The following is an 11431-nucleotide window of genomic DNA, read 5'->3' on the forward strand; positions in this document are numbered from 1 at the left end:
ACTCTAACACTTCTCTTTAATAGAGAAAGGATATGAATGAATAGGTCAAATAGGTTGACATCTGTTATTGGGAAAATGTTAGAATCTATTATTAAGGATGTAATAGCATAGCATTTAGAAATACATGATCAAACAGAATCGCATGGATTCATGAAGTGACAGTAATACTTGATACATTTTTTAATGTTTTAAGAATATGACAAGCAGGATAGATAAAGGGGAAATACTGGATGTAATGTGTTTGGATTTTTAGCATGTTTGGTAAGGTACCACTGTTTAATAAGAGCCCATTGTGTTGGAGGTACTATACAAGTATGAATAGAGGTTTGGCTAACAGTAAGCAGGGAGTTAGAGTAAGGGGGGCATTTTCAGGAATGCAACCTGTAACTAGTGGAGGGCCACAGGAATCCGTGCTGGGGCCACAATTATTTAAACATATATTCCTCACTTGAATGAGGAAAGTGAATATACTGTAACCACGTTTTGAAGATGATGCAATTATGTGGAAAATCTTGAGGATGACGCACAGTCTTTGAGAGGGTTATAGACAGATTCAGTGTGTGGATAAAACTTGACAGATGAAATGTAAAGTGGGATACGGTGAGGTAAAACATTTTTGTAGGAAGAATGGCGGAGCTGAATACTATTTAAATGGAGGGATTTGGAGTCCTCGTCTGTGATTCTGAAAAGGTAGCATCCAAGTTTAGTGGGTATAAGGAAGGCAAATGAAACTTTGGTCATTATTTTAAAGGAAATGGAGTATAAAAATGGAATGTTTTGCTAAAACTGGGCAAGGCAGTAGTCAGACCACAGCTAGAATACTGTGAACAGGTTTTGGTTCCTTATCGATGGAAAGATATATTGGCTTCGGCAGTCCACAGAAGGTTCACCAGGTGCAGAGGGACTGTCTTATGAAGAGAGGTTGAGTAAGTTGAGCCTATAGTCATTGGAATTGAGATGGCTAAGAAACAACCTTAATGAAACAAGCGATATTCTTTAGAGGACTTAACAAGGTAGATTGGAAAGGTTGTTCCCCTTATGGGAGAGTCTAGGGCAGAGGACATAATCTCAGAATAAAGGGGCATGCATTTAAGATGGAGAGGAGGTGGAATTTCTTCTGAGGGTAGTGAATTTGTGGAATTCTTTACTGCAGCGAGCTCTTGAGACAGGATTGTTAAGTATATTTAAGGCTGAGATAAATGGATGTTTTAATCTGGAAGGGAATCAAGGGTCCTCTCCATCTTAAATGCGTGACCCTTTATTCTGAGATTATGTCCTCTGCCCGAGACTCTCCCTTAAGGGGAACAACCTTTCCAATCAAGGGTCAAGGTAAGGAAAAGGCAGGAAAGTGGAGTTGAAGAGTATCCTATAATCTTGTTGAATAGTAGAGCAGACTTGATGGACTGAATGACCTCCTCCTGCTCCTACATCTTATGGTAACATAATCAGAATAGAAGCAGCGGAGACTGAGGAACTTGGAGAATAGAAATGGAGTCAAGTTCCTGTAAGGAAGCCGGGTGGAAGGAAATGTTGGCAACCAAACTGTGGGAGTCAGTAGATTTGTAGTGGATACTGGTGCACAACCTATCCCCAGAAATGGAAATTGAGAAGTCAAGGAAGGGATGGGAAAACTCAAAGATGGCTCAGTTGCAGGTGAAAGAAGGATGGAAATTGGAGGCTGAAGTTTTCCAATTCTGGGTGAAAGCAGGAAGCAGCACCAATGATGTGTCATCAGTGTATTGAAGAAAGGTTTGTAAGAGAGTATCCTAAGAAGGATTGGAGCAAGAAATGTTCCATATACCCTGCAAAGCAATGCATATAACTAGGGCCCATGTGGGTGCCCATGGAGACAATTGAGGTGTGTTAAAGGAGAAATTATTCAGTGAGAGCAAGCTTAGCCAAGCGAGAGAAGGTGGTGGTGGCAGTAGGGTGCTATCCAAGTTTCTGTTCAAGAAAGAAGCTGAGAGCCCTCAAATTGTCCTGCTGAAATATGGAGATTTCAAGGGATTACATGCCAGTCGTGAAGAGGAAGCTTCTGAGCTGACGAAACTGGAAGTTGTGTATCCCACATAAAATGTCAGAAGAATCACAAGTGTAGAGTTAGACAAGTGGTGAAAACAAAATCCAAGATAGGAAGAAGTAAGTTCAGTAAGTTGCCAGAATTTGTTTTCTGTATATGGATTGAAGTTATACAAATGAATGAGAGCTGTGGGAAGATTGTTTGCCAGTTCTTTGCAGCAATATAAATTGTACCTGAATGGAATATAGTAGTAGGCTTTACTTTGCAATTCAATATTTTGTTTAAGCTTTACTGCTGAATTATGGTAGTGGTAATCGGGCATTTCTTTGTATAACTTGAGTGAGTGAATATTTCATGGTTGGCCTGGTTTAATATGCTCTTTGTCATCTCTGTTCTGGAAGGCTGAGATCTGAAGAACTGTAGCAACCTTTTGGCGATGGTGTTATTCAAGCTGCAAATTCAACATCTAGGCACATCTTACAGAGAGAAAGAGAGACCCTGAGCTCTAGTTAACTGATGACAGAAACCTTGGTTTTCTTGATATGTCGTATAATCCAGACACATCTGCAACTGCACTTTGATTTGCTAAGTCAGTGGTATTCCTCTAGAGCAACAGAGGTTGAGCACCTGGGATCACCTTGATAAAGGATTGCGACCCAGCATTCTTTTGTTTACCTTATTGTGAATCTATGTGATAGCCATCCTTTAACAGATTTTTCCTGTTTGAAATAGCTGTTCCTTCTGGAAGTAGGCAAGCAACTAATCATTCAAGCATATATTAACAGAGCCTCTGGGAAATGTCTGAGGCTGAGCCAGACCATTTCAATGCCTTAGTCATATTTTACCCAGGCACAAACATCGAGCTACATGTTTATGTCATCATAAATACTCCCCATCTCCTCCACTGAAGCATCAACTCCACTTACCTCAACTCATTTGCTGACTCTAGGCTTTGACTGTTTTAACACACTCCAAGTTGGACTCCCATCTTCCAACTCCACTCCTCCTCCTCCCCCACCCACCCAAACAAACAACTACAGAAGTCCAGTTTTGGTCTGTGTACCTCTGCCCTGAACTTTGGTTCATCATTAGCAGCTATGCATGCAGCCCTTGGCCTTGGGATTTCCTGTTGAACCTTTTCCATTTCCCTCTTCCCTTCTTTCCTCCCAGCAAATCTAAAGATGCTTCTTAAAACTTTCCTATGGTGATCTGTCCTACTTTCTCCTTGTGCAACACAGTGTTTGATAATGTTCCAGTTAATTACACATTGGAACATTTTGCCATGTTTCAGACACTAATTAGATGCAGTTGTTGAATGTAATATCAGTGCTGTGGATTTGTAATGCTCCTCCCAATGCCGCAATGTGGTAATAACCGACGGGGCATTGAATGCACAAGAGAATACATTGGTGGCTTTCTCAGAATTGAATGAAGCAGCACAAATCTCTCTGATGATCAGAATTTTATTTATCTCCACAACACCGATGGATAAGTATTTGTTGGCTGGTTATTATGTTGCTAAGCTGAAGAAAGCCTATTAAAATTTTGTTCAATATAATATCCCAGCAATCACAGCAAATTGGATCAGACTGAAAAGACAGATCTAACCTTACAGTGCTTGTGTATAAACACCAGTAGTGTGGTAAATAAAGGTGATGAGTTGCAGATGTAAATAACTACAGGGGGAATATTAATTTGTGGACTTGACAGATCTAGTTTTTAAAATGGCAGTACTAGGTATTAAATATTTCTGGATACAAGGTGGTTAAGAAAGATTGGGAAGGTTAGAAAGGAGAGGTGGGTGGCCATAATTAAGGAGCATGTTAGTGCGAGAGAGGCAGGGAGGGAGGATATTCTGATAGGATCTCAAACAGAACTACTTAAATCATAGTCAAAGCTGCCCAATATTACTGCATGTAGTGACTTTGTAGATAATTTTTTTTTAAAGTGTAAGGACAATAGAGTAATAATTATTGGATGGCTTCAATGGTTGTAATAAACACTCGAATTAGTAATATTGCAAAGAGCATAGGGAAAGGAGGTTAGGACAACTTTCTTGAAAAGCACATTTGCAGCCCGACCAGGGTGAAGCCTTTGCCAGATTTGGTTCTAGAGAATGGGGATATTTCAAGCGGTGCAAATGTCTATTGGGCAACATTTGGGAATCATGATAATATCCAGAAGGTTAGGTATAGAAACATAGACTACATGGAATAATAATACTTAATTGGAGAATTATCTGTTTTAGTGAGCTGAGGATGCATTTAGTTTAGGGAAATTGCAATCAAAGATTGATGAGAAAAAATGTAATTCAAAAATACACAGCCTTTTAAAGAGGTGGTGGTTTGGGTATAATTGAGGTACTTTGCCACCTGAGCTCTCTGACTAAGAAAAGAGCCATGATGAAGCAGAGAAATAGGACACAGAAGAGATAAGATTGATAGTACAAATAATTACCAAAGTGAAGAATATGAAAAGTTCAGAGGTGAACTAAAAAGAAATTCAGATAGGCAAAGAGAATAGGACAGCAGCTAATACTGAATCCAGTTGTACGTTTATAAATAATGAATGCATAGTAAGAGGTGAGGTGAAGTTGATTAAGATCCATAAAGATCCACACTTGAATGCAACAAGTAAAACTAAGGTACTAAAGTCTTGCATGTGGCTTTATCAAGGAAGCAGTGCTAACAATGTTACATTAAAATGAGCTGGTTGATAAAGTAGATGACTAAACCCTGATTTTAAAAAAATGCAGCTGGGAATTCTGGCTGTAGTTAAAAGTAAGTCAGTCATTGCTTCCTTCAGGAAGCTACAGGCATCCCATATGGACTTAGAGGTGAAAAATGTCAGGGTACTTGGCCATAATCTTTCAGTCTCTCTTAGGTACAGGGGAGGTGTCAGAGTCTGGAGAGTTACAAGTATTTTACCCTTTTCCTAAGCAAGAATATAAGGATAAATTGAACAACTGTTGGCTTCTCAATGTAACCTTGGTGATGGGAGCCTTTTTTTAAACAATTCAAAATGAAATGATCAATCAGATATGCGAATGTGATTCATTTTGGTGACCAGAAAGTGAAGCAGCAACATAAGGCAAAGAATAGAGTTCTGAAGAAGGTATAAAAACAGAGGTATGTTGAGAACAAAAACAGAAATTGCTGAAAAAACTCAGTAGGTCTGGTAGCATCCGTATAGAGAAACCAGAGTTAACATTTCAGGTCCAATGTCCCTTCTTCAGAACAGACCTTCCCTTCTGAAGAAAGATCACTGGACCTAAAACATTAACTCTAGTTTCTCTACACGAATGCCACTAGGCCTGCTGAGTTTTTCCAGCAAATTCAATTTTTGTTTCTGATTTCCAGCATCCGCAGTTCTTTTGGCTTTTTGAGAGGTGTGTTAGAGTATGTTTGCACAAATTATTGAATATGGTAGGGCACTTTGAAAAGCAATTTAAGAACAATATTAGTTCTTGGCCTTTGTATGTAGACACATAGAGTACAAAAGCAGTTATGATGAATACTTAAAATCTCCGTTTAACTACAGTGGTGTATTGTGTCCAAATCTGGATGCCACACCTTATAATGTGAGGCTTTTGGAGACATACAAAACGATTGAGGGATGGGGGGCTTAAAGACCTTTAGGACTTGAAGAGATATCAGATATGCGCTTTGTTAGTAAATGTGGGTGACTGAATCCCCCCCCGTAACCAGAGTTGATTTGCCTTGACTCGCAGAGTTTAGATTAGAGTGGTGCTGGAAAAGCACAGCAGGTCAGGCAGCATCCAAGGAATCGACGTTTCGGGCAAAAGCCCTTCATCGGGAACAGTCAAGATGACCCCCAGTTAATCTATTATTCATGGATAAGATGAAACCCGTGACCAAACAGTGTAAGAGTCCAATCATTTTAAATACAGTGAAAGCTTGGAGGGTAATGAGGCAAGACGAGGGCATTTGGCTTAAGACCTCACCATTTACACCGTTGGTGGGAGCCCAAGGACTTAAACCTGAGGCAATGGACTCCGGCTTTAAGTTATGGGAGAATAAGGGATCTCTTGTTTGGGGATTTATTTGAGGGGAAGGTCTTGATGTCATTTAGCCAGCTAAGTCAGAAGTATGGATTGTCTAATAGGGACCTTTTCCGGTACTTTTAGATAAGGGATTATACACAGAAGACGACCACGCTTCTGGCTCAGTTTTACAAGTCAGACGTGAAGAAAAGAGTGCTCCACTGTACGGGCGCTCTTTCAGTTAGTACTTTTTATCATTTACAGACGGGAAGTGGAGGGACTCTGTAGGGCATGGAATCAGGAACTAGGAGAGAATATTGTATTGGAAGATATATGGGAAAATGTAAAGAAAATTTCAATATGTAACAAAGCGCAGGATTATGCAATTGAAGATTTTACACCGGGCTCATATGGCACCAGAGAAGCTAGCTAAGTTCAAGAGAGGAGAGTCATCAGGGTGTCCCAAATGTAACATTAGTATAGACACACACTGCTATTAGTCATGTTGTAAGATCCAGACATACTGGAGTGCTATAGTAAGGGAGCTGAAGTACATTCTCAAGATCAGAGTTAAAGTGGATCTGGTATTTCTTCTGGTGTTGCCAAATTTGCCCCCTCTGGTGGAACATGGGAAGAGACTGTGTAACATTCTTACCCACTGTGAGAGGAAGAACATTTTAATGAATTGGATGTTGGAAAAATCCCCAGGTCTTATGGAGTGGCGTAGACTGGTGATGGAGCATCTCCCCCAAGGCTACCTCACAAATAGGGTGCACACGTTGGAAGTGATTGGCGAAAGAATCTAAGGTAGCATGAAGAAAAAGATTTGTTCTATGCAGCAATTGGTTGTGATCTTGAATCCTGAAAGGGTGATGGAGGCAGCTTCACTGGTGGCTTTAAAAGGAAAATGATTTGTAGGATTGTTGGGAAAGGATGAGTAGAACTATTTTAACAACTGACATGGACTGGACAGACAGAAGGATCTCTTCCTGTGCTGTGTAACCATTCTATGATTTGATTGCAGCAATCACTAACTTGTTTTAGCTTCTCTAACAATTGCAAACATATTCACAAAAATCTTGGAATATTATCTGACCAATCTGATGTGGTTAGTTTCTCGCAGGCATCTCTATCAACAAATGCTAACTTCTGCCTCATTTTGAAACTAATGACCATCACTAGAGATTGTTGACTCACTGTCTCTTCCAGCATTGTTTAAAGGCATTTTTAAAGAATAAATCTAGTTAAAGTGAATTTTATTTCCAAATTTGCCATATTTTTGGTCTGTCCAAAATTTCAGATTAAAGGTATAATTCCAAATGTTAGCAAGTCTAAGCATTACTTCAGTCACCGATATTTGTTTCAAAACTTATGGATGAACATGAATTGGCATCATCTTGAGGCCTGGTGAATGTAGGGTTTCTACTAATATCAAACTCAACTGAATGGTGACATGTATTTTAAGTAGCTCCTATTCATTCTCATCAGACCATGGTATTTTTGCTGCTTTGTACACAAACCAGAGTTGCATTTAAGGCATTAGTTACTGTAGGATAATATTGGTTAAGCCTTTGACAGGTTAGTTTACAGTATTTTGGTGCTAAAATCAATTCTATTTAATTCAAATTTGTACAGCTTCAGAGGTTACAAAAATGGTGCTTTTGAAGAAAACGTTAAGAATAACACACAGCTTTAATATTTATAATCTTCAAAGTAAGTTAGAAATGCAAAGTGGAGCTTTTGTGTAAAAAAAAAAAAAAATTGAAGGATACTAAACACAGTCTACCTTTTTTTGTTTTGTGCAGTTCCACAGGCACCCACTTTTCAATGCTAGGAATTGGAGACATTGTCATGCCAGGACTTCTGTTGTGCTTTGTGCTTCGATATGATAACTATAAGAAAGTTTCTAACAGTGAGGCTATTCCACCTAATATACCTGGTCGTATGCAGAAGGTGTCATACTTCCATTGTACCTTGATCGGTTACTTTGTAGGTAAGTGGAAGCAATTCAGTAGAAATAAGAATATTGTTGAAAATTGATTCCCAGTGGCACAGGCAGTTTATCCCAACTAACAATGTGAGTTATTTACAATACTGAAATTTAAAATGTTCATTTATGTATTAAATTTATTATTTAACTAGATAACTGTAGAAATGTAGGAAATAAGATCAAGAGTAGGCCATCAGTATGATAAGGCTGATCCTCTATCATAATGCCATAACGCTCCCTCCTCATATACTTTGATGTTTTTAAGGTCTAGAAATCGACCTATTCCTTTTACTGTTTAAACCAGTTAGCATGACTTGCATTGCCTCTTTCTGATTTTCTTGGTTATAGCTGACCTCTGAAATCTCGAAGATGTTTTGCTGCTCTGCATCAATTGTTCAAGGAATTTCATATTGAGATTTTTGGTTTCGGTACCTCTTGAGTCACTACCCTCTGATTTCAAGCTGTGCCCTAACAGATATCACTGCATTACTGAATGTAGCATTAACAAGAGGAAGAGTATTGGTCGATCTGGTGTTCTGTCCAGAGTTTTTAACCACAACCAATACTCCCATCCATCTCATTAACATCTGTAGAACTTCACAGAATATAAATGGTTGCTGCAATGCCAATGCAGCAGCGACTGCACTTGCAAAAGTTATTCATGCTGTATAGCAGTGCAGTGTTTTGAAATTGTAAAGAATTATCCAAGGGCATTCTTACTTCAATAGTAGTATGATGCAGCAGTATACAAGTGTCCACCATATAAAATCCATTTTCTTTGTAGCACGGTTGGTAAATTAAGGATATTCCTCCTCTAAACACTGCTGATTATTTTTGTTTTAGTGTAGTTACTGAACATTCTCCAGTATTTTTTTTAAAACAAAATGCTGCTCCCTGTCTCCCCTCCTCTACTGCTTGCTGTGGCTTCCCTCACATTTGCCACTTCTGTCCTTTGCACATGGAAAGTCAAACCAAAAGGAAATGGGGACTGGGTGAATTGGAAAGTGAAGCAGTGTACAGGTGGACTGGGAGAGGAATGGTACAAGGGGTCAACAAGAAGTGAGGTGAGGGGAAAGCAACAAACAGAAGAGACAGGTGAGTTGGATGTGGAAGCAGTGAGCAAGAGAGAAACTGAGACAGTTAAGTACTTGAGTCATTAAGCATAACTAAGAGACTTTTTGTGCCAGTTATGTTCAAGCCAATAAATTGATTAATGTAAAAATTGTAATCAGCAACATAAGCTTTCCTGATTTAAAAGTTTTCTTCTGAATGCATCAGGACTGTGAAATGAACTATAACTGTATAAATGCATTTTTAATAAATTATAAAGTCTTCTATGGTGATATTTCCATTTTAGAAATTGTCCTTTGTTTTTTCCTGATAATCTGACTCTTGATTTAGGTCTTTTGACAGCCACTGTAGCATCTAGAATTCACCGGGCTGCTCAACCTGCACTCTTGTACCTCGTTCCGTTTACGCTGCTACCACTGCTCACCATGGCTTATTTAAAGGTGAGTAGAATGTAAAAACCTAAATAAACCTACAATCTGTGGTTTAATCTTGGTTACTTTTCCACTCTGCATGCTCAATAGATTTTGCTCAGCCTTCATCCAACTCCATCTGATATTGCTCCTTTGCATTGTCAGTACTTGCCTGCTGTGTGTTCCCATTTAATGTTGTACAACTGTGAACCAATCAGGTCTTGAGAATTTAAATATAGTGAAATCCAATTTACCTCAAAATTCCAAATATTTGGGAAAATGTGGGAAATCTTTAGTCTTATGTTCAGGAAGGAGTGCAGAACAAAATAAAGACTTTTCCTGCAGAAAGCAAGTTGGTTCATGCAAATTGGGAGCAGGACTAGGCTATTAGGCTCTTATAACCTGCTGTACCGTTCAATAATATAATGGCTGATCTGATCACGCCATATGGGCAGCATGGTGACTCAGTGGTTAGCACTGCTGCCTCACAGCACTAGGGACCTGGGTTTAATTTCACTCCAGGCAACTGTCTGTGTGAAGTTTACACATTTCCCCCGTGTCCGTGTGGGTTTCGTCTGGATGCTCCAATTTCCTCCAACTGTTCAAAGGTGGATTGGTCATGCTAAATTGTCCCATAGTGTCTAAGGATGTGCTGGCTTGGTGCATTAACCATGTGAAATGCAGGGTTACAGGGATAGGGGAGCGGGGGGTTGGTCTGAGTGGGATGCTGTTGGGAGGGTCGGTGAGGACTCAATGAGCCGAATGCCTGTTTCCACACTGTAGAGTTTCTATGATAGTCTAGCTTACCTCCCAATTACTTTTCACCCCTTTGCTTACCAAGAAGTTGTCTGTTTACCATAAAATAATGCAAAGACACTGATTGCAATGCCTTTTGAGCAAGAACATAGAACAATGCAGCACAACAATGGGCACTTCGACCCATGATGTTGTGACAAACATGATGCCAAGTTAAACTAATCCCTTCTGCCTGCTATGGTCCATATCCCTCCATTCCTCGCTTATTCGTGTGCTTATCTCCAGGCTCCTTAAATATCCATATCATATCTGCCTCCACCACTATTTTTGACAGTGCATTCCAGGTACCTACCACTTTGTTTAAAAAAAAATAAAATTGCCCTTTACCTCTCCTTTGAACGTCTTCCCTCTCACCTTAAATGCATGCCCTCTAGTTTTAGACATTTCAACTCTGGGGAAAAAGATTCTGACAACCCTATCTATGCCTCTCTCAATTTTATAAACTTCTATCAGGTTTCTCCTCTACCGCTCCAGAGAAAACAACCCTAGTTTGTCCAGCTCTCCTCTATAGATCATACCCTCTAATCCAGGCAGCATCCTGGTAAATCTCGTCTGCATCCTCTCCAAAGCTTCCATATCCTTCCTGTAATGTGGCCACCAGAATTGAACGCAATGCTCTAAAAGCAGCCTAACCAAACTTGTATAAAGCCGCAGCATCACTTCCAATTGACAAAAACTCACGTCTTCCTGTGAGAGAATCCTATTCCTCATCTTTGAGGCTTTGAGGTATGTAGGGAAGAGGTGTTGGAAATTCTGGAAAGGGTGAAAATAGATAAGTCCCCTGGGCCTGATAGCATTTATCCTTGGATTCTCTGGGAAGCAAGGGAGGAGATTGCAGAGCCATTGGCCTTGATTTTTATGTCCTCGTTGTCTACAGGAGTAGTGCCAGAAGATTGGAGGCTAGCAAATGTGGTTCCCTTGTTCAAGAAGGGGAAGAGGGATAACCGTAGTAACTATAGGCCGGTGAGTCTCACTTCTGTTGTGGGCAAAATCTTAGAGAGAATTGTAAGGGATAGGATTTATGAACATCTGGATAGGAATAATGTGATCAAGGATAGTCAGCATGGTTTTGTGAAGGGCAGGTCGTGCCTCACAAACCTTATTGAATTCTTTGAGAAAGT

The 11431-nt window shown here is 39.7% G+C and overlaps 1 protein-coding gene across 1 annotated transcript in view; it reads left to right on the forward strand.

The window, feature by feature from the left end:
* sppl3 (signal peptide peptidase 3) overlaps nt 1-11431 on the forward strand; it is a 200732-nt gene that overhangs the window by 180606 nt on the left and 8695 nt on the right. The window contains exons 9-10 of the mRNA XM_043715932.1: nt 7829-8016; nt 9415-9524. Coding sequence (XP_043571867.1) covers nt 7829-8016; nt 9415-9524 — 298 coding nt within the window. The remainder of the gene's footprint in view (nt 1-7828; nt 8017-9414; nt 9525-11431) is intronic.

Source organism: Chiloscyllium plagiosum, chromosome 25 (assembly GCF_004010195.1).
Source record: "Chiloscyllium plagiosum isolate BGI_BamShark_2017 chromosome 25, ASM401019v2, whole genome shotgun sequence".
NCBI lineage: Eukaryota > Metazoa > Chordata > Chondrichthyes > Orectolobiformes > Hemiscylliidae > Chiloscyllium > Chiloscyllium plagiosum.